A 19,507-nucleotide genomic window follows, 5' to 3' on the forward strand; every position below is an offset into this window, starting at 1 on the left:
CATCATAGGAAGTCTTTGTAGCAGCTTGTTTTACTAAAAAGGCAAATATTTCCCTGCCTGCATTTCATCCCCATCGCTCTTAAGTGTAAATATAATTATCAACTTTGATGGGAATGGTACCAAAAATCTTAAGGTATTTTGCCATCACTACTGTTAGAAGTACTAAGTACTAAAAGTAATTAGCCTTTTATTTATTATTTGAGACAGCACTTAAAACGTAATTGGGGTGAGATCCATGGGCATGGACGTAGCCAGGAATTCGAAAAAAAGAAAACGAGCAAATTTTATTCTTACAGCGTAAGTTTTATAAAAATAGAAAGTAATGAAAATGCTAGATAATTTTCTTCAGCAAATGTATGCTTTAAGGCTGAATTAATATTTTCCAATATTCTTCAGAATTGAGTACATGTGGACTGGTTATATGTTCAGTTTCGGAATGATTCTTGGTCCCAATCTGTCCGTCTTGTCTTGAAATCACGATTTTCTCCAATTGAATTCTTAACCTTTGTAAAAAAAAATTTGAAAGCTTTATCATAGTCTTTATTGGTAGCTTGTATTTTTATACCCTTCACCACTACTGTGGTACAGGGTATAATAAGTTTGTGCATTTGTATGTAACGCCAAGAAGGAGTAATCATAGACCAACCTTTTAGTATACGGATCGGCTTAGATTTAAATTCTGAGTCGATTTAGCGATGTCCGTCTGTCTGTCTGTCCGTCTGTCTGTCCGTCTGTCTGTCTGTCTGTCTGTTGATGTATTTTTGTGTGCAAAGTACAGCTCGCAGTTTTAGTCCGATTGTCCTAAAATTTGGTATAGGGCCCTGTTTCGGCTCAAAGACGATCCCTATTGATTTTGGAAAAAATCGGTTCAGATTTAGATATAGCTGCCATATATATTTTTCACCGATCTGGTCATAATTGGCGTGTATATCAACCGATCTTCCTCAAATTCCGTACATCCGAATATTTTATGAGTCTCGAAAAACATGCAAAATATCAGCAAAATCGCTTCAGATTTAGATATAGCTCCCATATATAGCTTTCGCCCGATTTACACTCATTTGCCCACAGAGGCCAATTTTTTGCTCCGATTTAGTTGAAATTTTGCATAGGGAGTAGAATTAGCGTTGTAATTATGCGTGCCAAACTTGCTTGAAATCGGTTCAGATTTGGATATATCTCCCATATAAAGCTTTCGCCCGATTTACACTCATATGAGCACAGAGGCCAATTTTTAACTCCGATTTAGTTGAAATTTTGCACAGGGAGTAGAATTAACATTGTAGCTATGCGTGCCAAATTTGGTTGAAATCGGTTCAGATTTAGATATAGCTCCCATATATATGTTTTTCTGATTTCGACAAAAATGGTCAAAATACCAACATTTTCCTTGTAAAATCGCCACTGCTTAGTCGAAAAGTTGTCAAAATGACTCTAATTTTCCTAAACTTCTAATACATATATATCGAGCGATAAATCATAAATAAACTTTTTCGAAGTTTCCTTAAAATTGCTTCAGATTTAAACGTTTCCCATATTTATACCCTTCACCACTACTGTGGTACAGGGTATAATAAGTTTGTGCATTTGTATGTAACGCCAAGAAGGAGTAATCATAGACCAACCTTTTAGTATACGGATCGGCTTAGAATTAAATTCTGAGTCGATTTAGCGATGTCCGTCTGTCCGTCTGTCTGTCTGTTGATGTATTTTTGTGTGCAAAGTACAGCTCGCAGTTTTAGTCCGATTGTCCTAAAATTTGGTACAGGGTCCTGTTTCGGCTCAAAGACGATCCCTATTGATTTTGGAAAAAATCGGTTCAGATTTAGATATAGCTGCCATATATATTTGTCACCGATCTGGTCATAATTGGCGTGTATATCAACCGATCTTCCTCAAATTCCGTACATCCGAATATTTTATGAGTCTCGAAAAACTTGCAAAATATCAGCAAAATCGGTTCAGATTTAGATATAGCTCCCATATATAGCTTTCGCCCGATTTACACTCATATGACCACAGAGGCCAATTTTTAACTCCGAATTAGTTGAAATTTTGCACAGGGAGTAGAATTAGCATTGTTACTATGCGTGCCAAATTTGGTTGAAATCGGTTCAGATTTGGATATATCTCCCATATATAGCTTTCGCCCGATTTACACTCATATGACCACAGAGGCCAATTTTTAACTCCGATTTAGTTGAAATTTTGCACAGGGAGTAGAATTAGCATTGTTGCTATGCGTACCAAATTTGGTTGAAATCGGTTCAGATTTAGATATATCTCCCATATATAGCTTTCGCCCGATTTACACTCATATGTCCACAGAGGCCAATTTTTAACTCCGATTTAGTTGAAATTTTGCACAGGGAGGAGAATAAGCATTGTTGCTATGCGTGCCAAATTTGGTTGAAATCGGTTCAGATTTAGATATAGCTCCCATATATATGTTTTTCTGATTTCGACAAAAATGGTCAAAATACCAACATTTTCCTTGTAAAATCGCCACTGCGTAGTCGAAAGGTTGTAAAAATGACTCTAATTTTCCTAAACTTCTAATACATATATATCGAGCGATAAATCATAAATAAACTTTTTTGAAGTTTCCTTAAAATTGCTTCAGATTTAAACGTTTCCCATATTTTTTTACTAACATTGTGTCCCACCCTAGTGCATTAGCCGACTTAAATTTTGAGTCTATAGATTTTGTAGAATTCTATCAAATTCTTCCAGATCGAGTGATATTTAAATTTATGTATTTGGGACAAACCTTTATAAAGGGTGATTTGTTAAGAGCTTGATAACTTTTTTTTTAAAAAAAACGCATAAAATTTGCAAAATCTCATCGGTTCTTTATTTGAAACGTTAGATTGGTCCATGACATTTACTTTTTGAAGATAATTTCATTTAAATGTTGACCGCGGCTGCGTCTTAGGTGGTCCATTCGGAAAGTCCAATTTTGGGCAACTTTTTCGAGCATTTCGGCCGGAATAGCCCGAATTTCTTCGGAAATGTTGTCTTCCAAAGCTGGAATAGTTGCTGGCTTATTTCTGTAGACTTTAGACTTGACGTAGCCCCACAAAAAATAGTCTAAAGGCGTCAAATCGCATGATCTTGGTGGCCAACTTACCGGTCCATTTCTTGAGATGAATTGTTCTCCGAAGTTTTCCCTCAAAATGGCCATAGAATCGCGAGCTGTGTGGCATGTAGCGCCATCTTGTTGAAACCACATGTCAACCAAGTTCAGTTCTTCCATTTTTGGCAACAAAAAGTTTGTTAGCATCGAACGATAGCGATCGCCATTCACCGTAACGTTGCGTCCAACAGCATCTTTGAAAAAATACGGTCCAATGATTCCACCAGCGTACAAACCACACCAAACAGTGCATTTTTCGGGATGCATGGGCAGTTCTTGAACGGCTTCTGGTTTCTCTTCACTCCAAATGCGGCAATTTTGCTTATTTACGTAGCCATTCAACCAGAAATGAGCCTCATCACTGAACAAAATTTGTCGATAAAAAAGCGGATTTTCTGCCAACTTTTCTAGGGCCCATTCACTGAAAATTCGACGTTGTGGCTCGTTAGTAAGTCTATTCATGATGAAATGTCAAAGCATACTGAGCATCTTTCTCTTTGACACCATGTCTGAAATCCCACGTGATCTGTCAAATACTAATGCATGAAAATCCTAACCTCAAAAGAATCACCCTTTATATAGCCCACAACACATTTGACGGATGGGATATGGTATCGCAAATTTAGGTCTACAAAGTGGTGCAGGGTATAATATAGTCGGCCCCGCCCGACTTTAGACTTTCCTTATTTTTTACTAACATTGTGTTCCACCCTAGTTTTTTACTAACATTGTGTTCCACCCTACTGCATTAGCCGACTTATATTTTGAGTCTATAGATTTTGTAGAAGTAGTATCAAATTCAGTCCAGATCGAGTGATATTTAAATGTATGTATTGGGGACAAAGCTTTATATATAGCCCCCCAACACATTTGACGGATGTGATATGGTATCGAAAATTTAGATCTACAAAGTGGTGCAGGGTATAATATAGTCGGCCCCGCCCGAGTTTAGACTTTCCTTACTTGTTTTATTATAAGTTAGTTTTGTCATAAATAAAAATTTGAATGCGTATACGCATATAATGAGTATAAACATTTCTCCAAGCCCTCGTTTATTGAGTTGCGCGACGCGGCGTTCTTTATCCTACGTCATCTCATGTAAAGCGTCTGCGGTTTTTATTTAAATTAACCGGCAACGCCGTTGGAATTTTCGTCAGGCGACTTTCGATAACTTAACGAATCCGGACATTCACAAAAACGCAAAAGATGGGAAATTCACTCGGTTCTCTACGAGTAATTGTTTGTCGTTCGTCAAGTGAAGTTGTGTTTTTCGGCGCTGCGCTTCACGGGAAATAATCATCTCCCTTATATCAAGAATAAAGAAAAAGTGAATTAATTTTGAAAGGCAGCCATTTTGGTTTCTTTTTTTATTTCATTGTAAAAAACAAATTACATATATTTGAGAAATATTAAACGGGATTTCCGGTAACATTTACAAAGGTATGTGATGTGCTTAAATAATTACTTTACTGAAAAATAATCTAGAATATAATTTGTGATCTATGTGCGAAAATTTTTTGCAAGTTGAATGAGTCATTTAATGCATGAGTGTGTGTGTATGTGTAAAGAACATGAAACGAAATTTAACCATTTTTTTTACAACGTATTAAAATATAATTTTTCCCTTCAGTTTTTTTTTTAATTATGTAATATTTTCTTAAGGAGTCATTTTCGTGCAAATGAAAATTAATTTTCTGGGGGGGGAGGTTCTGTCTGTATCTGGCAGTCACATTTTTTTTTGTACGATTTCCATGTCTACCCAGCCTTCACATACTGTCATTTTTAGCTGAATACATACCCATGTGCTGGCTTGTAAAAAACACGAAAACGGGGTCGTTATTAGCGGTGGTGCACATACATATGAATGTGTATTAATGCAGAGTACTGTACCTTTAGATACGATAGGTTGTATGAGTTAATAAGTTAATGTTATTTTATGATTTATTTAAGAAAACTAAGTTTTCTCGTGGTTTATAGAAAAAAAAAAACCGGCCGGCTTCATGCCTTTATTTGCTACCATTGCACGTCAGCTCTTCATTCATTTGTGCTAATTTCGAAGTACACGCTCGCGCCATTTTGTTTTCCACATTGTTCCATTGGTTCTCTACCACTTTTTTCTGTCTCTTTCTTGCTCCCCCCCCCCCTTTATGAGTTATTTGACTTCTCATTTGGCGTGTCATGTTTTTTTACATCTTGCCTTTGTCAAGTATTTCCCCTTTTAAATGAATGCCGGTGTTAATGATATTTTGTCCAGAGACGAAAAACCGGTTTAAGACTGTAAAATCCACTGCGATATATAGTTAAATGGTCTAAAATTGATTTCACCTGGCGTAAGAAGCATATCATTGTATTATTATTTTATATACCTGGGAATTTTGTTCGTGATGACCATCTACCTACCCTCTTCTTACTTAATTTTTCTCTCTCTACCAATTGTAACAATTTCTAACCCTTAAAAAAATGCTTGTTTTAACCACCCCGCTCTCCTCTTTTCTACTATGCTTCTTTAGCCACTGCTGTCAACGACTAATGTCAGTCGTTTAACATCTCTGGTTTAGTTAACATCGACTGCCTTTGGTTGCGGAGAGTGTTAACAGTGTTGTATTTTTACAAGTAGTAGTCTAACCTTAAAATTGGTGTACATACTAAACTAGAAAGTGAGAATTTTTTTATATTTTTCTTTGTTAAATTACTAAAAAAAAGAACAAGTAATTATTTATATTTCGGCTAAAATTGTATTGCACAATTTTTTAAAGTTGTTTTTGTGTCGTGTGCGCTTTGTTTTTGTTTATTTTCAGCTGCTTTGTGTTGTCCTTAGTAGAATATTGTTTGAAATCCCACCCTCACATCTGCTTAAAAAAAGACATAGCTCATCCTTTATTTAAGTTATATCCCAAATCTCCCATATAATATAATTTATTTATCAACAATATGTGTCCCAGGTAGGAAAAGCTTTTATGTTGTGTTATACGTAGCAATTCAATAAGTCGCAGCTATAGTTGTAACTGAAATTAATTTTGTTTCTTTATTTCTTGCAGCGTTAAAGTAGCAGCCAATAATAATCAGAACAAAAATAATATGGCTTTCCGTAATCAAAATCGCAACAATAACCGCAATTTCAGTGGTGGCAACTACGGTCCCATGGCAAACCGCGGCATGGGTGGCGGTAACATGATGTCCCCATGGGAAAATCAAAATTCTGGCGGTGGCTTTGGCGGCAGTAATATGCGCCAAGGAGGCGGTGGTGGTGGCGGCGGCGGCCAGATGAATGCCCAAGCCATCAATTTGGCTAATAATTTGCTCAACAATTTATTCCGCAATCAAAATCCTCCATCTCTATTGGATATGCCCCGTGGTGGCAATATGAATCGTGGTGGTCAACGTGGCGGACCGGTATGTATATGATTTTTATTACCAATTTCTATTTATTTTAAGTTTATACTTATATTTATTATTTGTGTTAATTTTTAATCTAAAAGATTTATAAAACATTAGGAACAACAATTTAGGTTTTCATAGATTTGTTAGTTGTACTCCTCTACCAGGGGATAAAAGATAAAAGAGAGTAGCAGCAGAAGTTTTTTTTATATAATACACATAGTATATAAAATGATGGTACGAAGAAGTTATGTAAAACAAAATGGGGGAGGATTAGTGGAATTGCTTGATATATAAATAGAGAACAAACCGTTTTCACTATAAACATAAGAAATGTTTGGCATAATAGGATAATTCTATCCCGAAATCATCAAGTATCATATAACGAACTCGAGAAATTCTAGTTTCCTCTTTTTCCTATTTCCTGCTAAACAATAATCTTTCATCCCTTAATTTTCATATTACTCATTTATGGTGGTGTGTCTAGTGTTGTGTTTTTTTTTCTCTACAAATATATGTATGTATATGTATACTTGTACATACCCAAAATAGGCTCAATACCACAAATTCCATAGATGCTACGTGATTCCATGTCAATCACCTTTCTACAATAGTACTTTTAGATATTATTCAGTAAGCGTAACCGGCATAAGTACAAGCCGCTGGCAGGTAGCTGCAAGTGAGAAAACATTAAAATGCCAAGCATTTGTGCCCATCCAAAGAGATTTGGCGCTAAAAAAATCTATGTGTATATGTTTCTAACATCTAAGAAGACTAAGCCACGCACAGATTTTTTTTTATGTGTGTCGCTTATTCAACTATATCGCATGGGGGAGAATGAGAACAAGCATAAACCCAAATGCGGGTTCTTAAAATGGCGCACAAGCTAATAACAGGTTTAGATAAACTAAATGCAGTAGGAATTCTATTGGCTTTGTTTTACTTGGAATACAAGATCATGTTTGACCATAGAATAACTATTTGAAGATTTCCCAATACGAGATACTCTTTCATATTTAAGAAAAATGAAAATTCTACATTCTCAACATTATGACAAATTATGGGAAAAGTAAATTTACTCTTTGGGGGGAGTCGTATTTAAAATTCCGACCTTCAACAGAAAATGAATGCTTCATATCCAAAATTTTCAAAATAATAGGATTTATGCCAGGTATTTTAAGAAGTTCAATGCGTGTAGTTGTGTTTTACACAAATACCGAATGAGAATGCCGAATTGGAAAACGAACAGCTGTTTTTAACGGAGCCGATGCTGAATTTTCTCATAACAGGAAAAACTTCTCTACAGTGAAGCTCTCTTTATAATGAACGAATTTCAAAATTACTGCATTTTCTTTTCCAATTTTCTTGTATTCTCATATAATTTCCGTATAATAAAGTTTCTATATAATTTAGAAATTTACTGGTCCCGTCAAGATTCATTATATAGGGGAGTTCGACTGTGCAATGAAACTTCTGAAAAGTGAACATTAAATATGGGGTATATGATTAAATATGGGAACACCTTTCTATTTTGAACGAAATGTTAGCGACCCTCTAAGAGGTTTCTCTGTATAGAATCCATGTTCAAAACCCCCCTTGTCCATATCTTTCCCAAAAAGGTTTTAACCATTTTTCGATTGCACATTGATTAAATTTCAAGGATTAGGATAGGTGGCAGCCTTATATTTCTGAAATAGTATAAGGTTGTGGTGAACTTCTCTTATAATTGAGTGCTGCTCAATTCCATGTTTAGCTCAATGACAAGGGACCTCCTTTTTTTTAGCTGTGAAACCACTTTCAAACACTCACCAGCATTACTGAAAGGGGATAATCCACCACTGAACAATTTTTGGTGTTCGGTCAAATGCAAGGGGTCGTGAGTTAACCACTAAAAATATAATCCTGGCAAGTCTAACCATGTCGCCACTATAGATCCCTTGCATATATTTGAAACATAATTGCTTCTACAATTTCGTCCAGCATGCTGTTCATCATTTACATGCCCAAATCAAAGTTGTAGCCTCACTCAGTGATGAAAGTCAAGTATTGTTTTTGTTGCATGGAATTTGGAATTTATTTGTTTTTCGAAGATTTAATGCAGCTCCCAAATGTGAATATCCTCGCAAGTCTAACCATGTCGCCACTATAGATCCCTTGCATATATTTGAAACATAATTGTTTCTACACTTTAGTCACACATGCTGTTCATCATTTGCTTGCCCAAATTAGTGATGAAAGTCAAGTATTGTGTTTGTTCCATTTTTGTACATCACCCTATAATTGGAATATTTATTCCTTTATTATACCCCGTAAAAGTGTGAAACACATCAGTCAACTTATTTTTTTTTTTTTTTTTGCTATATACACTTACCCCATTAGGGTTGGATACCGACCGTATATATATTTTAATTGCTCAATAGCATTAATGGTATCGCAATGCCTTTGTAGCAAAAATTTTACAGTTGTTCTATCTATTGCATATGTAAATATCAAATATGTTCACTACTAATTGCAGTTAGTCATCGGAAAATCAAATGATGAATTATGCAGATTTTCTGTTTCATTTTTGCTAATTATTGATTAAAAAACAAGTTTCAAAATAGAAAAAAAAAACCAATAACATATGAAGCTAGGGAATGGTTTCATATGCACTCGACAAAGGCCAACCACTAACCACATGTACTTTTATTATTTCATATTACATTGCAACAAGCATATATTCCACATAACCATACAATACGAACAAGTCAACAGTTGCTTTAATATGATTCATAATTTTACGTATGATTTTGTCAGCAGAAGCTGATCTCGTAGCCCTCACGACACCACTAATTATTTCTTAACATATATTTCTTCTTAAAAACGGTCCCCTCATCTTTCGTACTATTATCTTACCATTATTAAAACTTTTCACTTAAACGATGCTGCTGCTCCTCTCGTTTTTTTTTTGTTTAAGACAGAAACTAGGTTAGAATTATAATTCTTTGGTTAATGATTTTATTTTCATTTTATTTATTGTATATAATATTATATATATTTTTTAGAAATATTTAAGTACAAGCATTTAATGTTTATTGCTTTTATAATTATTATTATTTTTTTTTTAACTTGAAATTGCTTTTGAAAATAAGAATGAAAACTCAACCAAAATGCAACAAACCATCATACCAAGAAACGACCATATAATTTTTTCAAATTGTTTAACAAAACACGTAGACATATTTTTTCTCTAGAACCGATGACCACCTTATTACCATTTTACAGTCTACTGTCATATATTTTTAAGACCAATTAACAATCAAATTATAAAATAAACCAATCTTTCGTTTTCTTATAATAATTATAATGAAAAAATTACTTTTTAAATAATTTTTTCTCTCTCTCTCCTAGTCTTACGAAATGTATTTTTTTTAGTAATTTAATTGCTACCAAACAAACAAACAAAACTACATTTATAGATAATTATAATTACATTTTCTGGATTATATCCACAAAAAAAAAAAACAAGAAAGTGAAAAACCATAACCATTCTAATTGTAAATTTTATTTTATTTTCTCTCTCCCTTTCCATAAACAAAACAAAAAAAAAAAAAACATAAACGATTCTCTTGTGTAAACATGAAAAATTGTTGCACTTGTCTCGTTGTCCCTTCTTCAAAACATAAACAAAAATGCTATGTTTTTGTAAACTTTGGTCTTTGGATTTACTTGCGCGCTCGCTTCTGCCACACATCCATCCAAACAACCTGCGCCAACACACCACACCACTGCCTACTAATTTATAAACCAACCACAATCTTCTTCAACAACGGTGGTGATGACACAAAAAAAACCAAAAACAAAATGTGATGATGATGATATGATGATGCATTCTCTCTCACTAAAATGCTTGATCTCGTTTGATTGATTGATGTGGATGCAATTTCCATGACATTATTATTGTTGCTGTTGCTATTGTCGAATTGTACAAAAACAATGGGTGAACATAAACCTCTGCAACTTTTTCTCGATGTTGTTGTGTGTTTTAAAATGAAAACAATTTTCAATTGTTTTTTTGTTTTTTTATCGTTGTTCCCAATGCTGTGCGCACTTTTGAAAAATCTACTTTTCTGTTTGTTTTACGAAAAAAAAATTGAAATTTGTTTTTTTAAATAAATATGTATTTAATTATCAACCAAATGCGCTTGCGCTGCTTCCACAATGAACAACAAAAAATTTCAAACACACACAACTCTTGAAACTTGAAATTATGTGATATCGTTGTTGTTTTGTTCTTTATCACCATCTCCCGAAACAAAATCAACAAAAACGAATATGAAAAATACCACAATCGACAAATTTTGCAACACAACTTGATTGGCAAACGATGTACCAATGAAATGAACTGAACAAAAATAAAATATTCATCTTGAAAATCTCCTCGATACCAAATCTCGATGGACGCGCGACTTCAAATTGTGTGATGATTCCTTGTGTGTGGCCTGTGTGTGTCTACTCTGGTGTCAACTTCAAACCAAAACGCGAAAAACTGATTGATTTCCACATAAAAAACAAAATACTCTGCTTGCTACAAAAAAATGTATTGTCTTGATGATCGCTTGAATGTGATTGGGTTTCTCGACGGCAAAAATGTTAAATCATAATTTTTACTTTATTTTAAATTTTTATATGTATTTTTATCATTTGATGATTATAAACAAACAAATGTTTCAAACTCAACACATTTTCCAAACCCTAATGAAAATGTATGAATAAAATAACAAATGGTGAATATTGTTGCCTTGTGCACCATGAATAAAATCCACCTTGATACCAAAAAATGATTGCCACCACCATGACAACGACCTATAAAAAAACAAAAAAAAACTTCAACCGAATCCCGGAATCCACCATACCATATAATGCCAATGTTTCTGCAACGATATTGAATGGCCACAACAAATGTGAAAAAATCGAATATGCAATGCGCTATGGACAAATTAATATAAACACTCTCTTCTTTTTTTATAACAAAAAACAATGTTTTATAATGTAATATCATAAATCAATGCATTTTCTATATAAATTACTGTGTGTTAATCATATAAACAAATGTAATATTGTGATATGGTCCTTATTTATTATCTATTGTACCCTTTCCAATGACCATAAAAACAAAAACTGTTTAAAAAAACAAATGTGATATTGTATCATGCGCATATTTCATATATTCCTAAAATCACAACAAAAACTCCAAAAAACAAAAACAGATGGCCAATCGTGGTGTCGGTGGCAATCGTATGAACAATCGTCGTGGCCAAGGAACTTTCCAAAACCGTGCTGGTGCTGGTGCTAAATCAGCTCAAAAGCCCGGCGCTGGTGGTGGTATTCGTAAACAGAATGCCTTTGATCGTGCAAAGAAACTTTTGGCTAAAAATGCCACCAATAAAAAGAAGGATTCCGCTTCTGGCGAAAAGAAAACTGAGAGGTAAGCCTAAACAAAAATACCACAAAACCAAAAAATTTTACAATGAAAAAAAATCTTCAAATTAAGAACACTTAAGTACCCAAAAAAAAAAAAATAATTTCTAAAAATATTTTTCTTCTGGAAAATATTTTGTTTTATAGAAAAAATTACATTTTTTTTATATATATGTATAAATAGCTTTTTGTTAATTCTCTTTTTCTACTTAAGTCCATACAAATATTTTCTATACTAGGCATATATGGGCAAACCAAAAGGGCGGCTATTATATATACCATCATATATAAAAAAAAAAAATGATGAGCAACCGGCAGCCAATACCTAACGAAAGAAAACAAAAAGAGTTCCAGTTTATTTGCTTTCTAGCAAAAATCCTCAGAGTTCTCTTTTAGGTGTTTGTGCTGTTTTGTTGTTGCCATTGTATATGGGTTAGGGTTATTTCTATATGGGATTATAAAATAATTTCTGGGGCGGGCATTATTTCTCTTCCGCATATATATATATTTAGAGATATTTTCTTATTTGTTTCTATCTTCTTTTTATTTTGTATATTGTTATAAGAAGCTCTCATTCTAGTTTTAAGTTTTATTTATCATTTTGTCATTATAGCCATATATTTTTTCATATATATATTTTTTTTTTGATATCTTTTATCATCATAATGGGGATTGTATTTTTTTTTTTTTTATATTGTTAATTTCATATCATCCCACTTTCGGTGTAATATGCGTATAAACAGCTTGAAATATTCTTTAAAAATATAGTCTGCATATATTTCTTCTCACAAAAATATAATTTTTGTATATTTCTTAAAGTCGAAAGCTTTGAAATACAGTATCATCTAATGAATGGGTTATTAGATGACAATTACACTTCCAAAATCCACTTGTAACTTCTGTTACAAGTGTTTGTTTCTGTTTCAACTGTCACAAAAGAAGTTCACCACTGTGGTAGCACAATGGACTGAATAGTCCAAGTGAACCTGATATAGCGGGCTGCCACTATACCTAACCTTACTTATAAATCCACTTTTAATAGATTTCGTGCCTAATGTGTATAGGGTATAAATTTGAAATTAAAGTAACTTTCTTAATAAAGGCTGGAATTTTTAATATTTCATAAAAACTCCAAATGTGGGTATAAGGTAAAATGTCCCTTTGGGTATAAATGTTTACTCAGAAATATGATAATCATAAATTCTTTTTAACAATTTTTGGTGGTACGTTAGAATCAGGGCTAGAACCCACGACTACTACTACATGGTACCATAGTCATTCACAGTACACTTCCAAAATCAACTTTAATTAGATTTCAACTGCCATTAGCCATATCAAAAATAGAGGAATTTCAAATCCACTTTTACTGCCTGTTCGTGGAATTTTCGTTCGCCTCGAGACGAACGATTCGTAAAAAAAAAACCATATTGATATCTCGAAAACCAGAGTCTGTGGAATCCCAATTTTTTTTCGTTGTTCGATAGTAAATCAAAACTAATGAGTTCATGTCAAATTTCAGGATTTTCTAGCAAATAGATCTAAAGTTATTTTAGCTTCAATCTAGACGAACCATTCGCCCCGAGTCGATTTTGTGTTTCATGAACAGCCAGTTTGTAGATTTCAAGCTTAAACCCTCTATTATATATAAAATAATGTAAAGAATAATTCCCGGAAAATTCCCGCACTTAATTCCCGGGAAAGCGGGAGCAAAAAAATAGCCAATTTCCGGAAATTCCCGGGAAAAAAAACCCTATTCCTCACGTTCATGATGTTTTGATTCTGTAAACTTCAAGATATTAACCGCATTTTATGTTGGAGGCATTATAACATTGCCCAGAGTAATATAATATGATGAATGAAAACCCCCAATTATTTTTGGCAATTGTCTATCCGTCCGTTTCTCAATTCAAGACAATTTTTGATTGATAACTGGTCATTTGAATTCCCCGGCTCACCATAGTAAAATCCATTTTCTGACTCAATTCGTTAATAAATATAATTCCTTTAAAAAGTTCAAATCTCCTAATTCATAATTTTTTCTATAGTAAATACATTTTTCCCCGGCACTATTTGTTTAGATGTGAGAACAGAAAATAGTCGGGCTAGGAGCCATCCAAGTAGATGCTGATGAAACAATTCAAATTCTTGATTTTTTTTAAACAAACGAATGTGACTTTTTTTATCCTTAGGAGAGTTTTTATAATGTACGGTCCAATCGGATGACTGTCGACTGGGACAATGTCTATAAATAGTCTTGTGTCGTTCCGGAACGAACTAGTCACCAAATGGAACGACCGGCCCTTTCGTTTCTATAGTTCATTTTCTTATTTATGACACCATCATAAGCAGACACTCTCTGAGAGAAGGTTAGAGAGAAAACAAATAAAACAATTTCAAAAATGCTAATAAAACGGACCATTCTTCTTCCACTACTTACTTGTGAAAGAGAGTCGAACAGTTGAATGATTGAATTTATTCAAAGGAACAGAAAAGGAACGAAGGAACGATATAAAGACTCTAGTTCCTCTGATGGTAGTAGACGGCAGTGATGGCAAATATTAAAACCGGTGCGAATTATTAAAACGAGATGCAATGAAGGAGCGATTTAAAGGAACTAGTTGTTTTCTAAAACAGGAACGATAAGTCCTAATCACTACGGTGAACGATTTTGCTCAAGACGACTATAAATTCCTGATGTAGTCAAATTTTAAAAAAGCTGTCAAACTTATTATCCCTACTCTTCAAACTCTTTCGCATTATAATTCTGAGTGCAATACTATCCAATTCCGAAGAATATCTTCATTTATGTATATTGCGCCAACCAAATATGGATTTTCCAACGCTTTGTAGGTGTTCGCTCGGAATAGCTGTGAACTGATTTTCTTAGTAACCCACTCTTCAAATTCTTGTTGCATTATCAATTTCCAATACAATTCTATGTGCAATGATATACAGTTCCAAAGAATATTAACTTGTATAGCAAGTTTAGTATGAAAAAAGCATGAACCCTCATACATGCCAGATTTATTTATTATCCTTCCAAAGCTAGTATTTATATGGGTGTCAGGAAAAAAAATGTGGACCCATTATTAAAAAAAAAAAACAAATACGCAGGAACTCCGACCAAATTCTCCCAGCAAAAATGGATTTAAAAATAGCCTACGAAGAGCATTTGTGTCATACCTCCAGCAATACTGTATAATTCAGAATAATGCCTTACCACGTAGTCCACACATTTGTTGTTTATTTCTCGCTATCTATAATGTGTGCTCACATCTCGTCCATGTTTACCATTTAGTTCTGGGTAATGGGAATGCAGAGAAATATTTCCTCATAAGGAGTGCCCCCTTGCACAAGTGAACCAAAATTTCCATTTAAAGGTATTCACTTACCAATTTTTTAACTATGTCACCTTCAAGATTGTATGGCTATGGGAGTTTGGTGGGAGAAACTGCTCTAATTCATTGACATTATTTTTTGTTTGCTTGCGACCATTTCAGAATTTCCATTGGCCATTTGCTATTGTATAATATTCTCGCTGGGTATAAGAGGATTCCCAGCATTGTCAACTCATCTTTGCAGTTCTCACCAGACAGTCGTTTTAGTTTAATATTGAGATATTTCCAGTAGTCCATAGCCGTTTCGGAAAGATTTCAATTTCCATTTATTTCGTAATACAAAGCCAATGAGGCAGCTTAATTGAAGTCCAATCAAAAAAAATCAATAGCAGTTTTTTTATCAATAACTATCTTGTGTCCTTTAAAGTAATCCCCCTGAGATATAATACTCTTCTTTTTTCCAATTCTCTAAACACTTCTCGGAACAGGCAGTTAGTCTGATAAACGCTACATTTAGATCTAATGGCATTCAAATCAGATCCTCCATCCATTCAAATAACGACAGTTTATCAATTCTTCAAACCATTTGTAAATTCAATGTGCGGGAATATGTTGACTTCGATTTTATTTCCCTACGAATTTATTGTTATATCTGATAAATCTTTTCTTTATTTGCATATTTCATTAATGCCGAAATCTTAGTGTATTTTTTCGAAACATTTCCTATATTTCTTATTACATTAAAAGTTGGTTTAAATTCATTTAGACGTTATACAAACCTAAATAATTGCAACATATCTCACATCTAAAACAAAAAGAATATTTCAAGCTGTATATTAGAAACAAAATGCATTAATTTATTTAAATTAAAATGCCCATTTTATTCATTACTACTCTCCACAAAGTTTAATTTAATTTTATTCCCTTCGAAAAAAAGAAAAATATCTCCCAACTCCAGCATCATTCTAGCATATGTATTCTCTCTCGTTTTTTTCCTTATGGCTCCCTTTGCATTTCTTTCATCACTTCCCCCACTTTCCATATTTGCCCACGCGATTGAATTATTCCATTCGAATCATCAAATCATTCCCCCCCTTAATTACTCAAAATCAATTATCCATGTCACTAATTTATCTCCGTTTATTTCTTTCCTTTACACATTTCTCTTGAATTGGGGGAAATCTAAAAAAACAGCAAGGAATCTCCCTATGCCAACGTACCCAACGACATGTTCTACTGTCATTTGTGCAAGAAGCACATGTGGGATGCCAATTCATTTGAAAACCACATTAAGGGACGTACTCACTTGATGATGCGTGAAGGTATTGAAGAAAGCTACCGTCTTAAGGCCAACATGATCCGTCAGGAAGCTAAGATTGCTGAGCAATTGAAATCAATTGAATTGGATCGCTTGAAGCGTATGGGCAAGAGCAAGCAACGCCAATTGGACTACTGTACCATGTGCGACTTGAACTTCCATGGTCACATTTCTGCTCATCGTAAATCCGAGGGTCACTTGCAATTGAAGAAGTTCTTGCATCCCAAGTGCGCTGAATGTAGCAAGGAATTCGCTACCCGCATTGATTATGACTCTCACTTGCTGGCTGCCGATCACTTGATCAAGGCTGCCGAAAAGAACACCAAGGTTGGTGAACGTAAACGTCAGACCTTGCCTATCCTCACCGAGGAAGAGGAATTGAAGGATGTTCGCCCACCCACCAAGAAGAAGAAGAAGGTCGCCGCCAAGAAGGCCGAAGCTGCCGATGGTGCTGAAGTCAAGAAGGAAGGCGAAGAAGATGGTGAAGGTGAAGACGCTGAGGGTGAAGATGGCGCTAAGAAGGAAGATGAAGAGGGTGCCGATGAAACCAAGGAAGGTGATGAACTCAACGAAACCCAAGAAGGTGAAGAAGAGGTCCCCCTGCCAGTTGATCCTGAGGATTGCATTTTGGATTTCAACGAGGGTGATGAAATCCCCACTGAAGTTGACAACCGTTTGCCCAAATACAACTGGACTCGTCCAGTGGGCACAGCCCTCATTACCAAACTGGAATGCTACGAGTGCTCTTTGTGCGGCAAGTTCTTTGACACCGAGAAGACCGTTGAGGTTCACTCTCGCACTGTAACCCATCACCGCAACTTCTTGAAGTTCATCAACGAGAAGGCCAGCGATACCAAGATTGCCCAAAAGCGTGCAGCTGCCGCCATTGAAGAAAGCGAACGCAAGAAGCGTAAGGTTGAAGAAGCCGAAGCTGCTGCCAATGGTGAGGCTACCGAAGCAACCGAAGGTGGTGAAGCTGCCGAAGGTGGTGAGGGTGGCGAGGGTGAATTGTACGATCCATCTGAGGCCACCGGTGACGACGAAGATGTCGAAATGAATGAAAATGGTGAAGAGGCCGGCGAAGGTGAAGAAAATGGTGAAGAAATGGAAGCTAATGACGATGCCCAGGAAGGCGATGGTGAAGCTGAAGCCGAGGCCGAAGCAGAACCTGAACCCGCACCCGAGCCAGTCAAGGAAGCCAAGACTCCAGCCAAAACTCCCGCCAAGACTGCTGCGCCCGCCACACCAGCTGCCTCAGAAGCCTCACCCGCAAAGAAAGCCACACCCGCAGCCAAGGGAACAGCAGCATCCGCTGCCAAGGGTACGCCGCGTAACCGTGGACGTGGCCGTTACAACCGTTACTAAAGATATAACACATCTTTCACATAAAACAAAACACCCAAATATTTATCCATAATATAGGAGGAGAAAAACTTTCCCTGGACTGTTGGAAAGGTCTTAGTGAAAGTGTTTGACGCGAATATTTATATTCAGCAAATATGATTTTCATAAAATTTCATTACATTTTTTTTGTCAAATATACATAAATTATAACAATATATACATACTATAGTACTAACCAATCCTCACAAACCTATATCCGTATAATGAAGATTGCAAACAAGTAAAGATCGCGGGGACAAGCCATCATCGTATCTCGAGAGCTTTCCAAAAGTTTTTAAATTGTAACCTACCAACCAAAACATCCATAATGGTAATAACAATAACAAATAATAACATAAATAATAATTCCATTACGTAACACTTTGAATGACAACCAATAGCAACGGGAAATCCCACATTTTAATGATAAGAATTTCTAAAAAAAAAAAAAAAATAAACAACAAAAAATGAACGAATAAAGGAAAAAGCATGTTTCGTCCGCCGACCATTGTCGTCGCCATCATTTTTACAACCTGACTATCAATCCATCCTCTCCATTTAATGACGAAGATGAAGAAAAATGTTGGTGATGGTGGTGGTGTTTTTTGGCTAGGCGAAAATTTGGAGCAGCCTACATCTCAATTCAAAAAGAAAAGAAACCACAATTTATATAAAATTATACTTTAAGATTTTTTTTAGTTAAAAATAAGTATTGTACTCTATACAACACATTTTTTTGATGAATGCTAAATAAAACATCAAAAGAAAAAAAAAAACATAAAATTATCAGCAGAGGTATACTTATCCATAAATACAAAAAAAAAGAAGACTCAAATCTCCTCCATTAACAAGAGGAGAGGAAGAGGCGATAATATAAATTACATGATATAGTCTAGTAAACAAGCTATATAGAAAGCATTGGAGAACCGTGAACAAAAGAAATTAAAAATTTAAATAAAAAACCCATACCAATGTAAGTGTATAAACAAAACAAAAAAACTACAAATGCCTTTTTATTTCTCAATTCCTTTGGATTTGTGAGTATGTGGTGGTGAAATTCTTGTGAATGAAACTTGGGGTTTTTCACGATGACGGACTAATCAATTGAAGGAAGTATTGTCCATCGCTAGCCACTACTTTTTCCCCATCTTTATGGTAACATTCTGATGCCGTGACGAGCAACGACTCGTCTTTTGACTCAATCCGCCAAACGACCCATTTTTGGTTTCGCCAGTTTGTGCGGAGCAAGCGGTACTCAAAAGGAGCAATGTCTGGGCTATATGGTAGGACTTTCATCTTGTCCTGCCTTTCCAAATATTAAAGTCGTTTAGCAAGCAATGTTCGGCTCAAACGCATCAATTGAGTTCGATATCGATACAAAGTTCCAGTGATCGTTTTTTTCTGCTGCAGCAGCTCATACAACGCATGAGCTTGTTTTCATGGATATTCGGCATTGCCGTCAATGTTGTGTGAGGCGTAAGCGAATTGGGGGGC

General features: G+C 35.0%; 1 protein-coding gene across 4 annotated transcripts; it reads left to right on the forward strand.

Annotated features, from left to right (window-relative positions):
- The first annotated feature begins 4,362 nt into the window (after nt 1-4,362).
- On the forward strand, nt 4,363-19,019 carry Pep (Protein on ecdysone puffs). Of its 4 annotated transcripts, none has more exons than XM_075304820.1 (5): nt 4,363-4,576; nt 5,935-6,078; nt 6,175-6,529; nt 11,764-11,981; nt 16,507-19,019. In XM_075304820.1, exons 2-5 carry the CDS (start codon nt 6,068-6,070, stop codon nt 17,993-17,995), a joined length of 2,073 nt encoding a protein of 690 aa, XP_075160935.1. In that variant the 5' UTR covers nt 4,363-4,576; nt 5,935-6,067; the 3' UTR covers nt 17,996-19,019. The 4 variants fall into 4 exon arrangements, with proteins under 4 accessions (XP_075160935.1, XP_075160937.1, XP_075160938.1 ...); XM_075304821.1 differs by lacking the exon at nt 4,363-4,576 and adding an exon at nt 5,678-5,793; XM_075304822.1 differs by lacking the exon at nt 5,935-6,078.
- Nucleotides 19,020-19,507: the final 488 nt, after the last annotated feature.

Source organism: Haematobia irritans, chromosome 4 (assembly GCF_050003625.1).
Source record: "Haematobia irritans isolate KBUSLIRL chromosome 4, ASM5000362v1, whole genome shotgun sequence".
NCBI lineage: Eukaryota > Metazoa > Arthropoda > Insecta > Diptera > Muscidae > Haematobia > Haematobia irritans.

Coding starts and splice junctions, on each gene's coding strand:
- Pep (XM_075304820.1), top strand. Junction 6,530..11,763: donor GTGGTCAACGTGGCGGACCG/GTATGTATATGA, acceptor AAACAAAAACAG/ATGGCCAATCGTGGTGTCGG. Junction 11,982..16,506: donor GGCGAAAAGAAAACTGAGAG/GTAAGCCTAAAC, acceptor CTAAAAAAACAG/CAAGGAATCTCCCTATGCCA.